General features: G+C 35.5%; 3 protein-coding genes across 4 annotated transcripts; 2 read left to right on the top strand and 1 right to left on the bottom strand.

The window, feature by feature from the left end:
• Window positions 1-198: 198 nt before the first annotated feature.
• On the top strand, window positions 199-1053 carry LOC113754351. The gene has a single exon (XM_027298742.1). The coding sequence runs from the start codon at window positions 487-489 to the stop codon at window positions 970-972; it is 486 nt and encodes a 161-aa protein (XP_027154543.1). The 5' UTR covers window positions 199-486; the 3' UTR covers window positions 973-1053.
• A 2825-nt stretch (window positions 1054-3878) lies between these two features.
• LOC113753761 (probable calcium-binding protein CML16) lies at window positions 3879-5417 on the top strand. 2 transcript variants are annotated; one of them, XM_027298002.1, is made up of 2 exons: window positions 3879-4466; window positions 5071-5417. In XM_027298002.1, the coding sequence occupies exon 1, from the start codon at window positions 3962-3964 to the stop codon at window positions 4442-4444; it is 483 nt and encodes a 160-aa protein (XP_027153803.1). In that variant the 5' UTR covers window positions 3879-3961; the 3' UTR covers window positions 4445-4466; window positions 5071-5417. The 2 variants fall into 2 exon arrangements, with proteins under 2 accessions (XP_027153803.1, XP_027153804.1); XM_027298003.1 differs by lacking the exon at window positions 5071-5417 and adding an exon at window positions 4916-4999.
• A 545-nt stretch (window positions 5418-5962) lies between these two features.
• On the bottom strand, window positions 5963-13241 carry LOC113752990 (putative phospholipid-transporting ATPase 9). The gene is made up of 11 exons (XM_027297064.1): window positions 12172-13241; window positions 10306-11651; window positions 9939-10049; window positions 9516-9792; window positions 9318-9406; window positions 9119-9227; window positions 8337-8537; window positions 8105-8230; window positions 7904-8002; window positions 7511-7702; window positions 5963-7035 (listed from the first exon to the last, which is right to left on the bottom strand). The coding sequence occupies exons 1-11, from the start codon at window positions 12580-12582 to the stop codon at window positions 6403-6405; spliced, it is 3594 nt and encodes a 1197-aa protein (XP_027152865.1). The 5' UTR covers window positions 12583-13241; the 3' UTR covers window positions 5963-6402.
• Window positions 13242-23431: the final 10190 nt, after the last annotated feature.

Genomic DNA, 23431 nt, shown 5'->3' with positions numbered 1-23431 from the left:
TTCCCTGTCAATAATTGTAATGCCTACTGTTGCTTTTCCTTTTTGGTTAAAAGTTTTACATCTAAGGAAAAGTTTTACAGAGGGTTTGGCTATATAAAGGATCTCTTTCTTTCAAAGACAAGTATTCTGGACAGGGATGAGAAGGCTTCAAGTAATCCACGAAAAGTACTCCAGGAATCCCTGAAATGTAGAATGCAAGTTATGAGGCTAAGACAGCTTTGCGTTTCCTTTGAAAGCTATGTGCCGCAATCCCTGTTACATCTGTGATCAAAGCCAAAATTCTACATTGAGAGCACATGCTACAGTTTGAAGTCAATGACTCATAATTGTGTCCTTTAAAGCTTTGCAAGATGATAATCTTATTGCTTCACACTTTATTATACTCTTCCAAAGAGGAGAAAGGATCTTATTTTTCAACCAGAAATAACTTCCTTCAATGGTCATCTGGATCATCTTTGTTCCTCTCTCCTTTCATATAGGCAAAGCATGGAGGATCTCAACGGGGTTGCAGCAGATTGCGTTGTGGTATCTTGTTGCTGCCAGTGCTTGATCCTGCAAATTGTTGCCTTCATCTTGCTCAAACTGCCGCTCAAGCTGTTGAGAAAGACGAAAAAATACGCGAAGAGGCTGAGAAATAGGAAGAGAGGAGACGAGATCCTGCATAAAAGAAGGAAAAGAAATGATGATAACTGCTGGAGAGTCCATGAAGGTTCATTCAGGGTCAAGATGGAAGGGTTTTCCTCGAGTGAACTGCCTGAATTTCGGTGTTGTATGGATGACGTTGAGAAGGTTTTGGAGGAGTTTTGCCTTAGGGGTGAGTTTGGCTTTGGAAGATTCTGGGATGGAGAGGTCTCTCGCGGGAGCTTTCCACCATGTTTAGGAAACCAGGAACTTGATTACGAGGTTGTTAATTATCATTTGAGTCAAATGTTTGGATCTTTCAACTGCAGACGACAGTCTTTGATGCTTTAAGCTTCTGTTTGTAGATGTATTTAGCTTCTTTCTGAATTATTAACTTTAATGAGGCAACATTAGAGCATCCCTCAATGCATGGAGTTCACTTGAAGGGGGGAAAATAAAATATTCCCTATCTATCCCCAAAGTTTCGAGTTCTTCTTATTTTCAGTTTTGCTCTAACATGTGAGAATAGTCTGTGTCATGCATCATATCAACAGTTTCTTTTTGAACGCTTTTAAAGTGGGTAATGTCACATTCCTGTCCTCTCAAAACAGTAGTATTAATGCAACATCATAGAAAGAAATTCGACAATTTTTGGTTAGTCATTGTCAAATAATTTCTTATCTTCATTGTCCATTAGACAATGATGATAGGAGACAATGAAGATAGGATGGTCAATTCTTCAACTAGCCAGCATAACTTTATGCCGCATCATGTACGGTCCAATAATGCATGGACGATCCTATTCCTACTGCTTGAGACGGCATCGGACCTATATACGCAGGCAAATGAATCAAGGGAGACTAATAGAAATTGTAGCTGCAATTGTATCTGATACAAATGCAATGATAGGAATTATTACCAGGCTTTCATTCTTTTCTAAGGGGCTTTAATCCAAAATAGATCGTCTCTTTGTAGTAGATTAAGATTTGAATCATATTGAACTCTTGAAAATACTTCAAAAAAAAAAAAAAGATTTGAATCATACTGAACTCTCGTACATGTACAATCAGTTGTACGCAAGTAAATTTACTAATGATACCCTCAATTTTTTCGCCGTTAATGAGGTCAGTATTAATTCATTTTGGCCCCTTTGGAACTGCAAATCCACTTTGATTTTGCCCATCTATAATATAAGCCGTGTGAAAATGCCAAATTCAGCCACAACTTTGAGATGCAACAATATGTTTGAGGGGTTCAATCGGCACAATCTTGTAGATTTAGAGCTTCATTAGAGTCATTTTTGGGAGAATTCCGTGAAAACATTACAAGGAATTTCGCATGCCAGCTTGTGATGAACTGTATACCTATATTGATGATTGGCAGAACCACTAAAATAGGATTAGAGGAATACCAACTCGAATAGTAGTAACACATCAATTTAGAAATCCCATTTATGGGTCCTAGAGTTGGTTAATTTTATCAGAAATCTAAGAATGAGGCTACAAAGTACAAATTCGATTATATTTTGTGTCCTAATATGAGTTATGTCTATATTAAGCCAACCACTACTCCCCGTTGATTGGTAGGTACATACCTAAGCCAATTTCACATAAACAAAAGCATAATTTGGCCATAGTTCAACAACCAAATGGAGACGCACAAAAAAGAAGGGTGCAGATTCAGTAAGGGTCTACCCCTAACAAGACTCAGGCTGCTACAATTGCATAAGTTAAACTGATTTGTCTACTGTGATTAGATTTATATGGCAAAACTTTACAATGAACCTGGCTGCCTAGCATGCGACTGGCGGCTATGGTTGAAAAATACAGCCAACCTATTTGATATTCGAATCGAGATTGGTTTGATAAGAGTTTGTCCGAACTCGGGTAGTTACAATTGAAAGATAAATCAAACAACTCGATATTCGAATCGAATTTAATTTGATAACAGTCTGTTCGAATTTGGTTTGCCAACTAGTCAAACCAAACTTGAACAGAATTTCATATTTGATAACTGTCGAGTTCAATACAAAAACTCATCAAGCTCGATTCAGCAAATAAATAAGCCAACTTAAATAGAATTTCTAACTCGTTAAAATAATCAAACAATGTTAAACACTACGACTGGTGGCTTGATTATGGTACTAACAGAGTACCCGTTTGCGTGTTTTTGGGGCAGCATTAGAAAATTCACCTCCGATTGCGCGTCCATCTGTTGTGTGAATAAAAAACAAGAAATGGAAAAGCAAATGGCAGTAGTAGCTTGTTCGGAAGAAAGCAGCCACGGGGAACAAGATTTGGTAAACTTTTGAATCTTCCAGCCAACTAATTGAATCATAAATCGTCCAACACGTTCACATAAGCAATTTAAGGTCAATTTCCTGAGCACAGAAAAGACAGTTTACCAAGACTTGGTCACATGGTTAACGATTAAAAGACAGACAACACACATGCCTAGGGACCAAAAACATGTTGGGTTAGGATAAATTGCACGAATTCCCTTCAAATTTCCAAAAATTTTGTATAGACTCTTTGAGATATTCTTTCCTTTTTCTCCTCGTGATTACAATTGTTACGTACAACATATGATTTTATCTCAAAGTCAATTATTCTAATGAGTACAAATGAAAAAAAGGTTAAATGTTAATGAAATGATATCACGAGAAAATATAACAAAATGTAACTTGAATAAAATAAAATAAAAGCATATAGGGGTCGTGTACGCATTTTCAGTGCAACTAGGGGCCTGTTTGGCAAATAAATTTTTGCTCAAATCTGTCTTCTACAAGTTTTTTAAAAATTTTAGCTATAATAATTTTAAAAAAACTCATCAAAATTTTTAAACTATACACTTCAAAATATTCAAAAATTTACAGACTTTAAAATTTTTTTTTACAACTTCAACAGTAGGTTACGATAAAATTTTAGACAAACATTCAAAAAACTCATTTGCCAAACGAGGCCTAGAACTAGTGTAACAAAAGAGGTCAACCATACAAAATTCTAGTACAGAATGATAGAAATAACTCTAGATGACAGATAGGGGAAGTCATTGCAATCTGAACAATCATATGGGAAGTCTTTGCAATTATGTCAACCATCAAGGAGATCAGTGCAATTAACTCTTGCTTTCTTTTACTAGTAGTTTTTTTTTTTTTTTTGACACAATGACAAGTTGAACATCATACTTTTAGTCTGGATCACTAAATTTAAAAGCCATAGCACAACCCCACATATTCAACAAACTGACAATTTCCAACATTTTGGTCACAAGACAAAGATCAGTACTCCCCTTTTTCTTTTTCTTCTTTCCTGTACCTTCTCCTCCTACCATCCCAAGGATGGCTAAGCTTCAATCAGATCAACTTAAACAGCTGAGGGACATCTTCATTCGCTTTGACATGGACAGGGATGGTAGCCTAACGCAGCTAGAGCTCGCGGCCCTGCTGCGTTCCCTCGGGCTAAAACCAACAGGGAATCAAATTCATGATCTACTGGCCAACATGGATGCCAACGGTAATGGTACGATTGAATTTGAAGAGCTTGTTGAGGCCATTTTGCCAGACATGAACGAGCAGATTTTGATCAATCAAGAACAACTATTGGAGGTCTTTCGATCGTTCGATCGCGATGGCAATGGTTTCATAACTGCAGCTGAATTTGCTGGCCAAATGGCCAAAATGGGACATCCCTTGACTTACAAAGAGCTAACTGAAATGATGCGTAATGCTGATACAAATGGAGATGGGGTCATTAGCTTCAATGAGTTTGCCAACATTTTAGGCAAATCTGCCTCTGATTTTCTTGGTCTAACGGTCTCGTGATCGATGGATTGGTGATTGTGTGGTATGATTTGTCAATTTTACCTTGTAATGGGACATTCATACAAGATGGCAAAACATCATTGTTGTATGTATCATCATGTCCATGATTCCTTAGGCTTAGGCCTCGTTGGCTTCTACTTTTGATCTTTTTTTTCCATTCATTTTCATACCTATTGTATGTTTTGATATGGGGTCGAATTAGAACCTCCATGTATATAATTAACGAGAACTGTACATATATATATGACTATGTAACAAGCATATGTTGGAGGTCACAGGAGACGCTTGTGAAATGTGTGTGCATGATTCAAGAAAATTGTTCTTCTTTTTATTCTTTTTGACTCGAAAGAAATTTTCTCGAGGAGGAAAATTTCTAAACATTTGCTATTGTGGGCTCGTTGTTGGATTTTATTCTGAAAGTATCCAGAGATAGTTCATATTGTCCATAATTAGTCACATTTCCTTCTGCAGAAATTAAAGTATACGTTGGATATTTAATGGATGTATTTTAGTATACTTGGAAGTTCAGGAACGAAATGTTCAGGGTTCGTCGTGCCTTGATCTAGGTCTGTTCTCCTCTCTTTCTTTCTTTCTTGTTATTCAATCCATGTAACTTTGATATGCAGATGACAACGATGAATACAACTTTGCCAACAGAATGCTGATATTTGGATCACTCAATACGATAGGTTCTGTACCAAAAGGGAGTTATCTTTGATCATCCTCCTCAAAACAGGACCGAAGAAACTTCATATTCAGGCAAATGAACATGACTCGGACAATCTCGATGCTTCTGTCACCCTAAAAATTGATCCATTTGAGTGGTCAAGGAATCTGGTGCTATTGTTTGGAAGACTAAAAACCACCATTATAGAAGGCCTATTGCTACCTGCAAGGGCTCTTAGGACGCTCCTCAGTACCATTGTTGTAACTATGTCCACAAAAATGGATTAATCCTTTGAAGCAAATTGAGCATTTGTTCCTGAGCCATATGTTACTTCATTTTGTTCCTGAGCATTTGCTTCAAATGGATACGCTTTGTGATTTTGGCTGTTCAACATATCATAGCATTGGTATCAACAAAAGCACACTACTGATGCACCATATAATGAAGTCTAAATCTAAATCTGCGTATTTGTTCATTTCAAAAGCTTAATACGCCCTTACCACCAATCTAGACAGTTCAACCAGCTGGAAAAAGAAACTTTGAAGCACAAGTGTCTCATTAGTTATAAGAGGCGGAATGATGTTCATTAGGAGCAAAATTTGAAGAATGCCACCTTGCTTAGTTTGCATTGCATTTTCACCTTCATATCTGATAAAATCAACTACGGTTCCATATCAACTGCAGCATTTATGTAGTTTTTACAAAGTTTAAGATTGGAGAGACGAAATTTGACACGGTTCCAGAATATTACAATCACATAGCTAAACGCTGGTTTGCAACATTTCACACACGCACAGGTCAACACAGAGAGACAGAGATAGAGAGAGAAACCAAAGAAAAAAACGGGTGGCGAGTTCGAATGAGAGATTAGAACTTCTTTATTGTTCAAAAGATATGAACTGCTATTACAGAAGAGTAAACCATGAACAAGAGGGCCAGATTGGAAGGAAAAACTATCCCTTCCCCATGAAAGAATCCATAACTCTGCCTTTCTATGATGTATATATCGATAATTTACAAAATACACATTTAAAACGAATGAATATATCATAGCTTCTATCGCTAATTATCAACATTTACAAACTTCCTGGGCTTGTTTCTGCTACTTCCACAGATGGTACAGCTGAATGCTGTTTCATCTTTGAACTTGCTAATCTTGGGAGTCAATGGCCATGGGCCAATAAGTAGCGACAGCCGCAGTATCATATACACCGTTTACAGTTCTGAATTTAGAGCAAAATTCAGAGGTTCAGAGTCTACAGCAGCTCAAAGTAAGAGGGACCTGTATATGTTATCTGTGGTTTTGCTTCCTACCATCCAGCGGATTCGTTCTTGCCATAGAACGTGCAGTAAAACCCACAGTCGTGGGGCGTATTGATCTCTGTCGCACCATATTGCAGTATTCAGGGTCATCTGAGCGCCCCTCACGCCTTATCCACTGTATCATCCCATGGTACATGGGAAAGAACCGCATTTGAATTGCATTGTAACAGAAGTAAGGGATCAGCGCCGAAATAACCACAAAGATTGTGACTATCCAGAATGCTGGGGCAGGGGCAAGGGCTTCAATGAAGAGCTTGTATGCAGTAGAGGAATACTTGGGAGTTATGGCTCCATATGCCAGGAGGAAAAGGTACCATAAAGCAATTCCACCCCAGATAAAGATATGTTGTATTAAGGTGAAGTAACTGACAGCGAGAGCCATCTGGCAATTCACAACCCAAACAACACAAGTGTACATAGTTGTGCCCAAGACCGCGAATCCTGCAACTTTTCCATTCTTGTTGAAGGCCTGTGGATCTAGCGCTTTAGTGCATAAAAAGAAGATAATAACAGCACTGCAAACGCCATTTAGCATCCAGCCAATAATGCGGCGCCAGCTGAAGAGAAGATTCTGTACACCTTCTTGGTACAGCATTGGGAACTGCAACACAATCCCAATGAATCAGTAAGGAACCTTGTATAGAAATAAGAGGTAAGGTCTAATATAAAATCTTTGGTCATTTCCTTTGAGATATAAATTTATGAGATAGAGACTCGTAAAAAGAAGCAGACTCCTGTATTTACTTAAACTACACATTCTAATTGTCAATAATTTCACTTAGAAGCTATAACTTTTCCATCGTTTATGGCTTCTCATTGATGAATGATGTACTCCATTGGAGATAGTAGGCATAATTGCAATCACCTAACAGCTGTTATGGATAGTGACCAACACCCAAATTGATGTTCATTACTCGAAAAGAACACCCAAATTGTTGTTATTTGCTAAATTGGCCTGTGTTCTCTTATTATATGTCTAGGAAAGATAATCCTTTTATAACAGCTTAAAATTCTAAATATTATAAGCTGAACGTGCCAATTTCAGTAATAAACATAGCTTTAGATGAAAGGCATACCTTCAGACAAAACCGAGCAGATACATCCTGATCAAAAACTCCCAAAGCGATGACCGGAAGTGATGTGAAGAAAATGTTGTAAAGGGTCAAAAACCAATCATTGTATGCCGGCTGGGCAGAGAATGATGCATATGCCTCATATAGAAATACAGTAAAACCAAATGTGACGTTCTTATAGAAGAAGTAGCATATCTGCAAAAAAGAATAGATAAACCAAATCAAATGATGATTAAGAAAGTTTGATGTTGATGCAATATGACAAAAACATGATTTATACATTTGAATGAATTGATCCAAGACCAAAACCGCAAGCATTCAGTTAAAAACCAATATTCTTTTAATTGTAATAAGGGTGCAAATAATATGTAAAGGAGCACAACCAAGATACATTACCATTGAAGAAATCCTTCGGTAGCACCAATGTCCGTGCACCAGAAGTAAGCGCTCCAAAAATCGAAACTGAGCAATTGCAACATCACTTGACATGACAGCCTAATTTGCACAAGAAAATAAGTGTGAAAGCTAGAAGTGGTAGATTATGATAAAAGCATGATGTTTCCTGCAAATTAATCAGGTAAAAAGTAAATTCTGTACCTGCATTCCTTCAACACCACTAATTCCAATTCCGATGTCAGCTTCTTGAAGCATTCCCACATCATTCGCTCCATCACCAATGGCTAATGTTGTCTTCTTGGTTCCATCTTTAACAAGTCTTGTAACCTGCATATCCAGCAGCAATTGCATTTAGCATCAAAACTAAGTCCTCAGTAGGAAAATAATCAGAGATAGGGGGAGCCTGTGGGTTTGGGATATGGTCCAGACTCACCAATGCCTTCTGCTTTGGTGATGATCGACAACAAATAACAGATGCACAGCTGATTGCAAGCTCCAGAAATAAATTCTTTGTATCATCTTCTAATGCATAAGCAAGAGATTTCCCATCAATTATCAAAGCAAATGCCTCAGAGCTTGACCTAACCTGAGCCTTTCCCTCAGTAATCTGCTGGATGACGCTCTGCCTTGAAGCCTATTGATAAAATAATTTAAAGTACTTTTCTTAGACTACATAGTACAGTTATTAAGAAAGAGTTATATAAGCAGATGCACAAGAAAATTGATGTGGACAAGTAAAAGACGAGAAAGTAAGCTAAGCCAATGGAAAATGTCAACACCAACTAACTCATCAAACTACCTGTTTATATACTTTTCAGTATCAGTGTAAGACAATTTTCCCGCAGAAAAAGGAATTAATGAAACTTCTTTCTTGTTTCAACATACTCTAAAGGAGAAACAAGAAACAGACACAATGCAGGAACTTTTTGACACATAACTTAGCCGGAAATTCAGCTTGAAGCGATAAAACCACGAAACTTTTCCTTTTCCAATTCCACTCCAAAAATTATCAGACCTAATACCATCAAAACCTGCCCTTAGCATGGAATGGAAGTTGTATGCCACAGAGAATCATCGATGGAAGTTGTATGCCATAAAAATTGTCCGTCTCTCAAGACATGCAATAATACAGTTTTCAGTAAGCATCAACTGCTCATTTTCTCTTCCAGATGGACACATGATTAAAAATTGGGTGTTTACAGGATTCGTGGATACCTTTGCAATAGCATTCTTGTCATCCCCTTTTTCAAGAGCTATGATTTCAGGGGTCTCTAATGTGATTATTATCTGCTTCATTCCTTGTCTAAGCAAACTACAGGCAAAACTGCAAAATATGATTTTTTGGAGTTAGCAATGAAGGACAAGAGAACCTCTCACACTTAAAAATACCACAAGCATTTTCAAATGACCATACCCTATATTAATTGCAGTTTCCATCTTATCTCCAGTCAGAACCCACAATTTTATGCCTGCTTGAGCAAGCTTGTCAATGCATTCAGGAACCTAGCACAAACAAATCAATAGGGGGAAAAAAGAAGAATAATCAGATCCACATTTATCTTCATGTTTGCTGTAATTGATAAGTTACCTCCATTTAAAACCTAAAACCTACCCCAGGTTGAAGTTTGTCCTCAACAGCTGTTGCACCCAGAAGAATTAAATCTTGCTCAATTGTCTCTGTCACTTCATCAATCAATGCCTCACGATCAGCAGTGACTAAATTCTTGGCCTCTAGAAATTTTTCATTGAATATTTTGTACTCTTCCTCACTGAGCACCCGATAAGCCAGTATCAAAGTTCTAAGTCCTGCATCAGCATACTCATTAACATGTTCCCTGGTTTGATCTTCAAATTCCCTTCCATTTTTTCCAAGCCTTCCAAACATGACGCTGAAAGATCAGTAACAAAGTGGCCAAGAAAGAGATAGCATCAGAGCAAGAGGAAGGAACAAAAAGCATTCCATGAAACAGTTGAAAGTAGACGTAGGAGTACGTATTACATGAATTAGCAGTAATACATTAATTACTGTACCGACCTGTCAGCACCTTTAGAGAGCAATAGAATCTTTCCTTCCTCATCCTTTACTATAACAGACATCCGCTTTCTAGTGCTGTTAAACTCCAAAACATTTAGAAGTTTATATTCCCTGCAAGAAGGGAGAAAGCTTTGTAAAAACATCCCATTCAGGTGAACATAAAGCAATAGGCAGGTATCATTTTTCAACAGCATGAAAAGATTCATTTTTTGTGGCATCTGTATAGTTGGAAGACACATATATTCGAAATTTGGATTTTGTGAGGCATCCAGTTCAACTCAGAAAATCCTGATGTAACAAATCAGCAGTCTCAGAAAGGCCAAATACAGGAAAAATGTGCTGCAAACAGAAATATCGAAGTACTTACCTCTCAATTTTCTTGCCAGATGATGTATCCAACTCATTCACTGAAACAGTAGTTTGCGTCCTCCTATAGAATTCAAATCCAAGTTCTCTTGCAGCAATCACAAAAGCTGCCTCATCGGGTGATTCAGCTTCATATGAAACCTTTCCGGTTTCTTCATCCATTTCAGGTATAGCAGTATGGCAGACTGCCAATAAGCGACAGAACTTCTGTATGACATCAGCATGGAGCTCATTCACCCAATTGCTGTCCGCAATCCTCTCATCATCAAAATTGTAGCCTTTAATAGATGACTTTGTGGCACTCTTAGGGGAATCCTCAACAACATCCTTTCCATTTACCATTAAAGGAGAGCCATTTCTCTTTGCCATCGCTCTCTCTACCTCAGTAACACCGCGCCCATAAGCAGTCCCAGCCACAGAGCACTTGATGAATTCCATGGAGTTGCAGGTCAATGTCCCCGTCTTATCAGAAAGTATTGTATCTACTTGACCAAGTTCTTCATTTAAATTTGAGGTGCGTGCGTGCGCTGGCTTGTCAGTTTCCTCATAATACATGTGGATATCTTGATTAATGAACATGCTCTGAAGAACTTTCACAATTTCTATTGACACATACAAGGAGATTGGAATCAAGTAGCTGTACAACATCAGGGCTGTCAAAAAGTGATATGTTGCAGCAGCAGGAGCTCTCTTGGGATCAAAGAAAATTTTGGCACTGTCTGGTCTCAGATACCATCTATTATGTCCCTTATCCAAGTCCTTTTTCGTTACAATGCCAAAGTAAATTGATCCAACAAAAGCTATCGTGAACAAGACACCAAACAAGAAATAAATGATCTTATCCATTTTCTTCTCAATTTTGCTTCTCTTTGATGGGGGATCAGTGGAATTCTGAATGACCTTGGTATCATGACCAGTGAAGATAACAGACCCATAAATATAGTCTGTGTTTCGCAGTTTTGAGTCTCTAAGTAGTAATTGTTGAGGAGAAAGAGGATGTTGTTGCTCTTCAAATTCCATACTTCCAACAAAAGTGTACAAATTAGCATTTGGATCTTCGCATTTGACAAGTGCCTTAAAATCTTTATAGTTTACGTCCTCATTCATGAATGAAGTTACTTCCAATCCCTGTTTAAGTTTCAGATTCGTCTCGCCATCAAGATTCATGGTCTCAACATAGCAAACTGCATCATCATAACTGGACGAAAGCAGAAGCAGGTCTGCCGGAAAGAATTCATCCTTCTCCACTTTAACTATATCCCCAACTCTGAGATTTTTCCATTCTGTATTTTGGAAAAGCCCATCACCATGGTGTACTTTAACTTTTCTATTGTTAACCTCCATATCCTGAAATAGATATTTTCACAAGCAACATAAGACAAGCTTGAAGGTGGCAGTCAGTTTGAAATATGACTAGAATTTTTGAGGACGGAATCTAAAGAGCAGGCAAGTAATTTCCGATAATAAGACTCAAATTTGTTCGATAAAAAGATAAAAAAGATAAAAGTCCCTGCTGCAGATAAATCTAATTGCTTATACCAGACCATTTATATGTGTTAATTCTCAAAAGCAATCTCAGCTTGTCTACTACACTAAATTTACCAACTAATGGTCACCAAAATACTGAAATTTGCCTAACCATCTTCTTTCATGTCCCAATAAATCCCTGTTGTAGATGTATTGGAACCTTCTACTACATCTAGATATCCAAACATTTCCACAAAAAATTTCTGACTTGGAAAATTCTCTACAAAAGTCTCTCTACTTGTATGAGCTAATTCGTTAATGTCTCGAACAAATTACGTTCAAAATGTAGAAGGGATTTAAATTAAGGAAAAGCACAAGATAGAGGTTAATTATCAAGTACCTGCTGTTGTCGGCGCCAGTCTTCAATACCTTCTTTCACCATACTCGCTCCAATAACAATTATTAGAGGAATAATAGCACTAACAGCGCTATAAGGAGCTAAAGGTGTGAAGGCCAATGTACCAACAACGAGAAAATAAAAATTAGCCACTCTCCTAAACTGCTCAAACAAAGCTTTAGGGAAAAAAGAGGCAACTGTATACTTTGTACTCTTGACATAATTCCCAGGATAATTCCTTAAACCAGCTTCAAAATCAGCTGGTTCGTTGCAATATACCACTCTTGAAAATCCTGGTCCTCCAATACTACCATGGTCTTCTTTAAAACCTCCTCTTCCACATCTAAATGAGTAGATCTTGCTGAAATGCAGCTTCTTTTTTTTACCATCTCTGTTTCTGTCTTTTGGTGCCATTGGAGTCAACGTCAAACTAATAACTCCTCCACTTCAAAATCTCAAAAGGTTTAGCCTTCCAAAGTTGCAATTTTGAACTGAAAATGCAGCTCTTTCTGCCGACAACAGTCTCGAATAGAGAAGCCAGAGCCCAAAAAAGGCCCAAAAATGAAAAATTTCCCACACCCCACCCAAAAGAATAAACAAATTTATCCAAGAAACAGAACCCCAGACAAGGCTTTTTAGCTGAAAAGCTCCCAAATCAAGCAACAAGCACAACCCAGATGAAGAATATGAAAATATGCAGACAGGAGCTACAAAGGTACAACAACAAAGAAAGAATCCAAAAAGACACAGAAACAGAAAACCTTAAGGATTCAGAAGAATATCCTTGAAATCATCAAACTTGTTTTTCCAACAATCCCACCTCAATATTTCCGAGAAACAAGCTCTAATATTTGAAACAAAAATGACTCAGAAACAAAGAAGGCCTTGTCTACTAATGTACAGCTAATTGGATACAAAAAGATCATTAAAAATTATATGGCAGAGATATATATATGGGTGTTGGGGTGGAATGCAATAAGAAGAAGATGAAGCAGAAGAAAGAAGGCAAATGTGTCGAGAATCAGTAATAAGGAAGAAATGTCCTAGTAGATGATTTTTAACTCGGCCCAAAAGCTTTGAACATTGACTTGGATCTCTCTTTCTTCTTCCCTTCTCCGTTTCCTCTGTTTCTCTCTCATGGGTTTGACTTGACAACCGTTGGATTGTAAACACGCATTTTGGCTCAAAGAAACTTTCAAAACTCGACTACTATTTGATGTACTAATAAAACATTTCTATAGTTAACCATAAAAACAACGAAAATGATTGCTAGGAGAGGGTGGAAAAAACAATCATGAAAATCCCAGAATTATATTAAAAAAAAAAAGGATAATCAATTTACATTATAATAACGGAAGATGGGTTCTGATGATCTCGGCTTTATATTATATGTTTTCTCACTTTCATGATGAAAAAAATTTTCGCGGGAAGTATTTCTAGAAAGGGGAAAAGTCGTGAGATATTGGTGGTTGTTTTGGGTGGATTGGTCTTCCCTGCGTATCTGTGTTATATACAGATATACGCAGAGAAGACCAATAAAAGACGGCTCCATCTCAGGTATGCATGTATCTTGTATACATATGAATACACAGAGTAGTTTAATGCTTGTGTGTGTATTTTAAGGTGTGTTAGTGCATGTATAAATGTGATGATTAATTAAAATTCTGAAAAAAGATGTAGTTAAAGGTTACCTTTTTGCGCAGGAGAAAAAAAAGGTGAATTCGTTTGAATTGGAAATACACACATTTATCTTCTCTTTTTCATAGCTGTAACGTGACAGAGAAAGGGAGTAAAACGAATTTTCTTTTGACAAAAAGGGAATAAAATGAATATTCTTTTTGAAGATAAAATAGATTTAGTTTTTATTTTTTTAAAAAAAATACATTTAATTAATACTTAATCAAAAATTTTGATCCCAAAAAAAAAAAAAGAAAAGCTCAGTCAAAGGTGGGAACCTGTAAGATGCGACAGCATGGCGCGTAGGTTGAACAGATGTGAGATTGGTCAAACTTCCATAATACTTTGCTATCTTTTTTCCTACTAATTACTGTCACTAGTAAAATTAGTGGCAAAGCTGTAACACGACCTCTTACGTATTCAGTGATATAACATACACAGCATGATTTGCACCAAAACTTTTCCAATTAAAAATCTATATGACTTTTACATTCCATTATTTGGAATATGTAGTGTCAAATTAATGAATTTTGGGACAGAAAAAAAAAAGGAAATAAGATCTTTAGAGATTTTATTGCAGAAAAACTCGTACGTCGGTCAGCAAGTTATTTCAAGCATTTGTTATTTAAGCTTGATAAGCTAGGATTATGTGTTAATAATTGTTTTAACAAGATCGGAGATTTTAGTATAATAACGCATGCTATAGAACAGGTTTCCTTCTAGTCTTTTTGAGCGTGATTCTTGTTTGTGTTCAATGCACTTTTCTTACCTGGTTTGGCAAGAAAAGAAACCCATATTAGTGCTAATTAATCTCGTATGGAAGTTCAATGATTTCGTATATACTCCCTCCGTCCCACTTTGATAGTTCTGTTTTCCTTTTTCGTCTGTTCCAAATTGTAGTCAAGTTTTCCAATTGAAGAATGTAGTTGTATTTTAATTTTCCTAAAATACCCTTATTCAATGTAAGTTGTTGTTACTATAAACCTACCTCATTTAATGAGGGTTGATTCTTTTTTTACCATCAATTCAAGTTCCCATAAAGTTGTACTCTAATTAATGTGAGGGTATTTTAGGAAAATAGCTATCTAAATTGATTGTTCCAACAAAATTAACTATTTTTTCTTAAACTGTGTAAAAAAAATCAGAACTATCAAAATGGGACGGAGGGAGTAATTTTGAGGGGTTGTTTGTTTTGGTCTGTTTTGCTGCATTTGGCAACGTGGATTGTTAATTGTTTCACAAGAAAAGAGGAATTTTTAGGCACATTTATTGGGTAGTGCTCGTGTTCTTCTAGAAGTAGAAAGATATGAATGGGGACTGGATTCTTGCGCAGTCTTGTCTGTTTTTTATTTGGGTATATGATTTTAGGCAATTTTCTCGAATCAAAATCCAGGATGAGTTTCATAGCCTCTTGCTAGGTAGACTTCTCAATAGTAGTGTTTTTGTTTTTCTTCACGCGGTGAGATCATGACTTGTTGCTGTTTCCAGAAGGAAAAAAAAAAGTTGAATTGATATGATGAGAACTTTAAAAGGGGAAAAAAAAAGTTTTTTGTTTATAAGTTCCAATTGCGTTTTTTTTTTTTTTTTTTTTGGTTTACTGATGTGACTACAACAAATTCACCATAAATTCATTGAGAATATATAGTCAATAGAAGCTTACATCTACTTTTTTTGAAGTAACCATAAATTCACTTCATAAAAGCATAAAGTTCGCCTACAAGATTTACATTATGTTATAATATAACATAAAAAAATTGTATATTTAAGATAGTAATTAAATCAATTTGAAAATGTCACAAAAGAAAAAGTCAACTTAATTTAGAAATAAGACAAGAAAGAGTAGCATACTTGCAACTATAGAGAAGGGATTGGATTTGTTTAACTTTATTCAAATCAACATTTGGCGACTAGATTTCCTTTGGAATAAATTTATGTCTTGTAAAGTACAACGAAGCCCCCTTGACGTCGTAAATCTATGTTGAAGAACACGAATTACGCAGCGTTCAATATTTCCGTTTTCATTTGTAAACTTTTCAATTTATTATAAATTAAAGCTTTTCTAACAAAACACGTCTACCTTAAAATAGGTTTCATGCGTTAACTTTTAAAAAGTCAAATAAATTATAGTTGTATTTAGAGCGATAATACATATTATTATTTACGTTCACATGATAAGTTTAAACGTGAATTAATTTTTTTTTTCAAGCACCACTGGAAACCTAACGCTCCTTCCGTCCTACTTTGACAATTTTGACCTTTTTTTTATATAATTTAAAAAAAATAATTAATTTTGTTGGAAGAGTAAATCTAACCTACTATTTTTCTAAAATACATTTACATTGATATTAGTAATATAACTAATCATTATATCTTTACATTAATTACAACAATAATACACTACCGATGAAAGTTACACCATTTAAGACACGAATCAAAGCAATTGTTGAATAAGGTGAATTATACTCACTAATAACAAAGCACATTAAATAAGAATATTTTAAATAAATTAAAAATTAATTATATTCTTTAATTGAAAAGTAGATTATAATTATTTTTTTCAAAGAAAGTAGGGTAAAATTCGAGATAGAAATTACGTATGAATCTGCAACATGACTAAGTATAATTGGTGAACTGGTCATGTCCTCGCAGTCGTGAATGACATGAAGCATGAGCTCATTGAAGTGATGACCATGTCCACATCCATGTGTATCTGATTGAGGAGCAGGCGGCGGCTTAATTAATGACTGATGAAGCACATGATCTACGTGTCCAGCTCTGAACAACAACTTCTTGTCTTCAACTCAGAACGCCGCCACGCCAAAACCTATTCTGCTCTGCTTGTCCCTGTTCCTTTTTTTTAACTTTAGGTTAGCTCCAACGAAGTAAATAGTACTCGGTTGAGTTTTTTTTTTTTTTTTTAATACATATATCTACATTTATTTTATGCTATGAAAAAGGGTCAGTTGAAGAAATCAAAGGAAAAATCGATGGGAACTGAACACCACCAGATCAGACAGGTACACTTTGAAACCATTTTAAAGTGACAAATCATATATGGTGAAAAGTAAAGTTTGAATTCTTAACTTTTCACCCCGCCAAGTCTTATAGGCTTTGGTGCTCGGTTGAGTATTGATGGAGTAAATTTTATGGAGTACTGTACTATTTTAGGTAAGATTTCCCATTTTTCTGTCATATTTTTTCATGCTCGTTGAGAGATTTTTTTTTTAAAAAAAAAATTTCAAGAGAGACTCAAAATTAGAAGTATAAGAAAATGAGACTTGAGCTCCAAGCTAAGAACTTCACTGTCACCTAACTAAGGTCCATGCAGAGATTTCTTGCCTACACAATTTTAATCGAATTTCTAGTAGGTTTTTTATGCTAAAGCCTATGGGACAGTACTCAATAAATTTTCTATATAGCTATTGGTTAACAAATGATTTTTTTCCAGGAAATTTGAATTCTATTCCAAGCAAATAGGAAAGCGGAATAAAGGGAATAATGAAAAAAAAAGAAATAATATATGTATGAATCTTCTGGTTACTTGCAAATGCTGTAATGCACAGCATGAGCGATGACTTCCAAGAATGTGTAGAGAGAGCCGTGTTGTTCGGTTCTTTTTCTTTGGTTGGTTCCTACTCTTTACTTGTTTGTGCTTATTTTGTATGGTCTCGTGAGTGGGGAAGTCATTTTCAACTTTTAACTGTTTCTTTTCATTGCTAAATCTTAAATTTATGTTTATTTTTTTTTTTGAAGGAACTTAAATTTATGTTCAAAGCCTAACCCAATTTAGTTGTAATACTTCAAGGGTAAAATTCACAATCGTTGATGGGGTTAAGCTTAGAAGAGAATTAATTGTGTTCTGAGCCAAGATCCTTTCTTTTGGTAGCAAGAAATGTCTTGAAAACGAAACGCATGGGTTACATCAGCTTGCCTCTGCCACTCAAGAATGGCTTGATCTCTTTTCTAAAAACAATCCCAAAAAAAAAAATCATAAATAAAATGTAGGAAAAACTTTGCCGCCACCTGTTCAAACAGTCTCTCTTTATCATTTTTTTTCTGTTGATTTCTTGTTTGGATTCCTATTTGGTGATTGATAAATATGTTCACGGAAAATATACAAAATTTTTTATAGAAAATTGCAATCCAAATTTTGACTCCTTCTGTTAAATTTGAGTAGTAGTTATTTAACTCGATGTATTCGGGAATTGAATTATGGATATATTTATAGCTTAAAATTATTGGATAGGTCCAATCTACATTTAACAACATTCAGGTCTTAAAAGCATGAACGTTTTTCTTTTAAATTTTATGTTTATTTGTTCATCACTTCTTGATGTGTGGGCTTCATTTGTCTCCTTCAAATTTCTTGCTAATTTTTCCAACTTGCCCGTACAACAAACTGCAAAGGCCTAATTTAGAGAAGTACAACAGCCGAAAAGTCAAATTCGCCCAAATCATCGTCAAACAAGTCATATGTTCTTGTAGGCAGGTGTTGGCAGGATGATGGCCAGTACTAGTAGGTCGAAAACCATGTCCAAGTAGATAGCTAAACTTCATACGTGTTCATCTACAACTTTATTTAATCGATCACAATAGCACCAGATGAGTTGTTTGCTTTGCTACCCTCATATTTTGAAGAAATGTAAAAAAAAAAAATTGGTTTCCATCCACCAACCGCTATCCAATTTTTTCTAATTGGTGACATGTTTCAATTGTTCCTAAAACCAAGATTTATTATTGTCATCTCATGCCGCAATTTCCAGCAAAAATATCAATTTCCAATAAAATGAATAACTAGTAGTCGAAAAGACCTTGATCTAATAGTTAGAATTGAGACCTTATAAATTAATGATTTTGAACGCAAATCTTCCTACCCCATTTTGCTTCTTAAATCCTATCATTCTCCTGCTTAAAAAAAAATTAAAAATTCCAATAAAAGTAAAATGGACAATTTTGAGAGAGAGAGAGAGAGAGTGTGTGTGTGTGTGTATTTTTTTCCTTTTTTTTTTTCTTGGTGGTTATGAATTCACTTGTTACTAGTATCCATTTTGTCAAGGATAGAGTCAGCTTGATGTTAACGTTAGAACCAGTTGGTAGGGAAATCGAAGAAGTCATCCTGATGATAAATACACAAAAAATGAGTTAACTGTAACTTGAAAGACATTCATAATCGACATGCATGTGCACGATGGAAAGGGAGTGAAAACGAGTGTTTATGGGTTCATCTTTTAGTAAGTTTGTTAATATCCTTTCTTATTACAGCAAGGAAAATGGTCTTATCAGTTCCCGAGAAATATACATACAGTCCACTTCGATCATACTACTGATGTACTTAATTTTATTCTTTAGATTTTATTTTCCCAAACTTGATTGTATTTTGAAAGAATTTGAATTGCGAAGAGAAAATTAAGAATACTCATCCTAAAATCCAATCAAGCAGTTTGTCAAGAAAGAGGAAAAGATAAAATTCTTGGACGATCAAGTTCATCAGGTCAAAAGTTTTACCATCTCATATATTCTGAATAAGTAATTTGATTTTTAACAGATACTGAAAGGGCTTGATGTTAGCGTTAATACAAGGAGGACTTGAAGCAGAGAAAGGGCGGCTGCGTTATGGCTTCATAGGCGTTTGATTGGCCAAGAATATAGTAGCCTTTTCATGAAATAAAACATAGAAAATGGTAAACAAATGTGTGGAGACCACCAAAAAAAAAAAAAAGAAGAAGAGCTAATAAATGTGTACTTTGGAGGACCGGGAAAATCTATCTAGCCTAGTATTAGCAATTAATTCGTGGGAATCTAGAAGGTCTTTTCATCAATTTATATGCAGTGTAAACGTGTAATATTAAATTGTAAATTTCCATGAAGGCAAAACACTTCAAACATTTTTCACTAACAAAATGAGCTATGTTACTAACAATTAAGTTACAGTATGTTTGATACCAATCGGTATTGGTCTAGTGACTAAAGTTGAGATTCTAAGAATTAGACGTTCTGGATTTAACTTCGTCTTTCCATTTCTTTACTTCTTAAATACTACCCTTATTTTTTTGGCTTAAACAAAAAAAATATTAAAGAAAAAGAAAAAAAAAGGCTCATATTCTTGATGTATAGAACCCAACAAGATTTGATCAACTTTGACATGAACACCAATACACTTGAATTTAACAATTGCAGGTCATGACAAGGAGTGATGATGTTGGTTGGGTAGGAGCAGGTTTCTGTCCCACTGATCATGCACTCAAAATCAACAAGAAGATGAGTTGTAGACTTTATTTATCTGGAGAATATGGCCTCAGAACTAAAAGGATTTGACAAAACATACCACATCCAAGTGCCCACTATTTCCCAACAAGCCACCTAAACCACTAACTGCATTTGCATCTAATGTGATGTTAAGATTGAATTTGCGTTGCACAACATTTAATATTCCAAACCAAACCTAAAACAATGGGAAAACAGATGCTACTGGTCTAATGAGTTCAAAGAAACAGGTAAAATTCAATTGTACTCCTAGCTAGTAAAAGCGACATCTGTGCTCAATAATTTAGGCATTGGATAAAAAATATTTGTCAATTTCTTATATTACTCTGAACAAGTTGGTAAAAATTTCGGACTACAGATTTTGATTAAAGAGAGAAACTTGAACCACTCGATTTAAGATGGTCTTTAGGAAAAGACATTTCAATGAACTTTGAGACAAAAGCTGTGTGGTTTCCTCATCTCCCTTTTTATCTTTGAAACATTCCTTTCGTTGTTGTTGTTTACTTTCCATTGGAAGCTCTTTCGAGTTTCACATAACAAAGAAAGGACTACTTAGCTTTATGCATTGATAATTGTGGATGAGGTTTTCTGCTCGTGTTGCACGAGCGTTTGTACGAGTCTATTACTACTATCTAAACTAGTTGGAGGTTGAGGTTTTAGTATGGACCAGATCAACTGTCTGTATATATATCTCATGTTCGACAAAGCGGAGGTTTACAAGATATGAGAAATTAACAGGAAGTTTCATGCCGGAAACTTTCACTTATGTTGGGTCCCCTTGTACCAAAAAACAGGCAACTGGATGGTACAGGGAGTACTTTTTTAAAAAAAAAAAAAAATTTCTAACAGGGAGAGGTGGAATTTTAGAAACAAGCAATGGGAAAGGAGAGAAAAAAATTTGAATCGTAAAAAATTCCATTCCAGAGACTGAAAACACGATGATGCAATAGAAAATCATGACATGAAAATCTTCAAAATTTAACAGCCGTTGTTACCCAAATCTTATCCTTCAGCTAAAGATAATCTCCCCATAAACGTGACAAGTGACAGCACTTTCCGATAGTAAACAAAGATGTAACAGGCACCAATACGAGTCGCTTTAACAGCGAAGTTAACTAGGAATATCCATGCAGAAAAGAAAGCGTCCAAAACCTTGAAAGATTGTAGACAAAATGAAGTACTTATTTTTCTTGGCTGATGACAAGAGGGGTCGTTTATTTAGTCTTGGTCCTCCTGAATAATTGTACCCTTTGGAATATTCCACGCACTAGTGAAACAATCAAACAAACAAAACCCCCGCGTGGGGTAATGGTTCTAAATAATGCTCCTACTCGTCTGTTTCAGCAGCTTACTTCGCCAGCCGCTACCACCCGCACTAAATTGAGGGAGCCATGACAAGTGATGTTTGGTTGATTTAAGTCCCTGTGTAGTGTGTACCAGAAAGATGAGAAATGTAAGTCGTTGGTTAAATGTCTGGGCATCGATCTTAGGCCAACCTGATTGCTACTGATCAATATTGTGGAATTGCAAGTCTAGAGCTCTCGGAGAGTAGGATATGATTTACCTTCTTAATAAGGGTTTTTTTTAAAGAAATTTTTTTTTTCATGGTGCCTAAAAGGCACTTGTTAGTATACTTAGCTAGATGTGCAAACTCACATTTATGGTACTTTCCCAAATTAATAATCCTCTTCTCAAAATAATTAACACCTTAAACCCTTTTTTAAACTAAGAAAGCTGTATCCATTTTTACTTTTCTATCCGTAACTCCACCTTTCTATTTGGAGACAGTAACAACGTGATTTATTTCGATTTATCTAAAACTCGTAGGGCGTTGTGTATTATTTATATGTAATTATTGGTCCGTCTAACTGATCTTTATTGGATTAAGATGTATTTCAGGCGTTAAATTTTTACAAAGATAAATATTAATTAGAGAAAGCATATAAATATAAAAGAAGACAATAATTATTAATATGTGTATACACTGTATGTTAAATAAAATTTAGATGCGTTAATGAGTATCCAATGGACACTCATTAGAAAAAAAAACCCTATTTTTGGTAGCTTGATAATTAGGTATTACATAATTGATTGCCTTACCTTTCTTAGTTTGGAATTTGATACAACGTGATTTATTTCGATTTATCCAAAACTCGTAGGGCGCTTTGTATTGTTTATATATAATTATTGGTCCGTCTAACGGATCTCTATTGGATTAAGATGTATTTCAGGCGTTAAATTTTTGAAAAGATAAAGATTAATTAGAGAAAGTGTATAAATACAAAAGAAGACAATAATTATTAGTATGTGTATACACTGTGTATTAAATAAAATTTAGATGCATTAACGAGTATCCCATGGACATTCATTAGAAAAAAACCTATTTTTGGTAGCTTGATAATTGGGTAGCACATAATTGATTGCCTTACCTTTCTTAGTTTGGAATTTGATACAACGAGATTTATTTCGGTTTATCTAAAACTCGTAGGGCGCTGTGTATTGTTTATATATAATTATTGGTCCGTCTAACGGATCTCTATTGGATTAAGATGTATTTCAGGCATATTTTTGAAAAGATAAAGATTAATTAGAGAAAGCATATAAATACAAAAGAAGATGATAATTATTAGTATGTGTATACACTATATGTTAAATAAAATTTTGGTGCATTAACAAGTATCTAATGGACACTCATTAGAAAAAACCTATTTTTGGTAACTTGATAATTAGGTATTGCATAATTGATTGCCTCACCTTTCTTAGTTTGGAATTTGATACATGTCCAATTGTTCGCTTACTCAATCATCTAGGAGAAGCCATCATCAGTTCCATTAAAGGCAAAAATGGAAATTGAACGTAATCCATGTAGGGAAGTTATTACGTACGTCTATCAGCACCACAGGGATGCGGGAACCAGTAGTTGATAAAATATTGCAGTTACTTGTTTAGATTAAAAATGGCTGGAAAAGGTTGGTCCATTCAGTATTCATTCTTTAGTCAATTGTACCCACTGTACACATGCATAACACCAACAAATCGAATAAATTAGTAGCCCAGAAAAATACAAAAATAACAAGACAATATGGTTATTTGAATATTCTCTCTTTTTCCTCTGGGAGTTTTTGCCATACATCTTTCGGTAATTTGCTAGGAAGTTCGAAAACTATGACCTCGCCAAACTTCAAGCAAATGATGGTCCTAAAGGGTTCACCATTTTGAGAATATCTATCTCTCTCTCCACAAATAAAGGTCTAAGTTGAACCTAGGGCTGTCAACGGTCCGGGTCTACCCGGACCGGATCCGTCAAATTTATCCGGGTATG

This window comes from Coffea eugenioides, chromosome 11, assembly GCF_003713205.1.
Source record: "Coffea eugenioides isolate CCC68of chromosome 11, Ceug_1.0, whole genome shotgun sequence".
Classification (NCBI taxonomy): domain Eukaryota; kingdom Viridiplantae; phylum Streptophyta; class Magnoliopsida; order Gentianales; family Rubiaceae; genus Coffea; species Coffea eugenioides.
This window is presented reverse-complemented; position numbering and strand designations above follow the sequence as displayed.

Coding starts and splice junctions, on each gene's coding strand:
- LOC113753761 (XM_027298002.1), top strand. CDS start 3,962: ATGGCTAAGCTTCAATCAGATCAACTTAAACAGCTGAGGGACATCTTC.
- LOC113752990 (XM_027297064.1), bottom strand. CDS start 12,582: ATGGCACCAAAAGACAGAAACAGAGATGGTAAAAAAAAGAAGCTGCAT. Junction 8,231..8,336: donor CACCAAAGCAGAAGGCATTG/GTGAGTCTGGAC, acceptor CTGGATATGCAG/GTTACAAGACTTGTTAAAGA. Junction 7,703..7,903: donor ACCGAAGGATTTCTTCAATG/GTAATGTATCTT, acceptor TCTTTTTTGCAG/ATATGCTACTTCTTCTATAA.
- LOC113754351 (XM_027298742.1), top strand. CDS start 487: ATGGAGGATCTCAACGGGGTTGCAGCAGATTGCGTTGTGGTATCTTGT.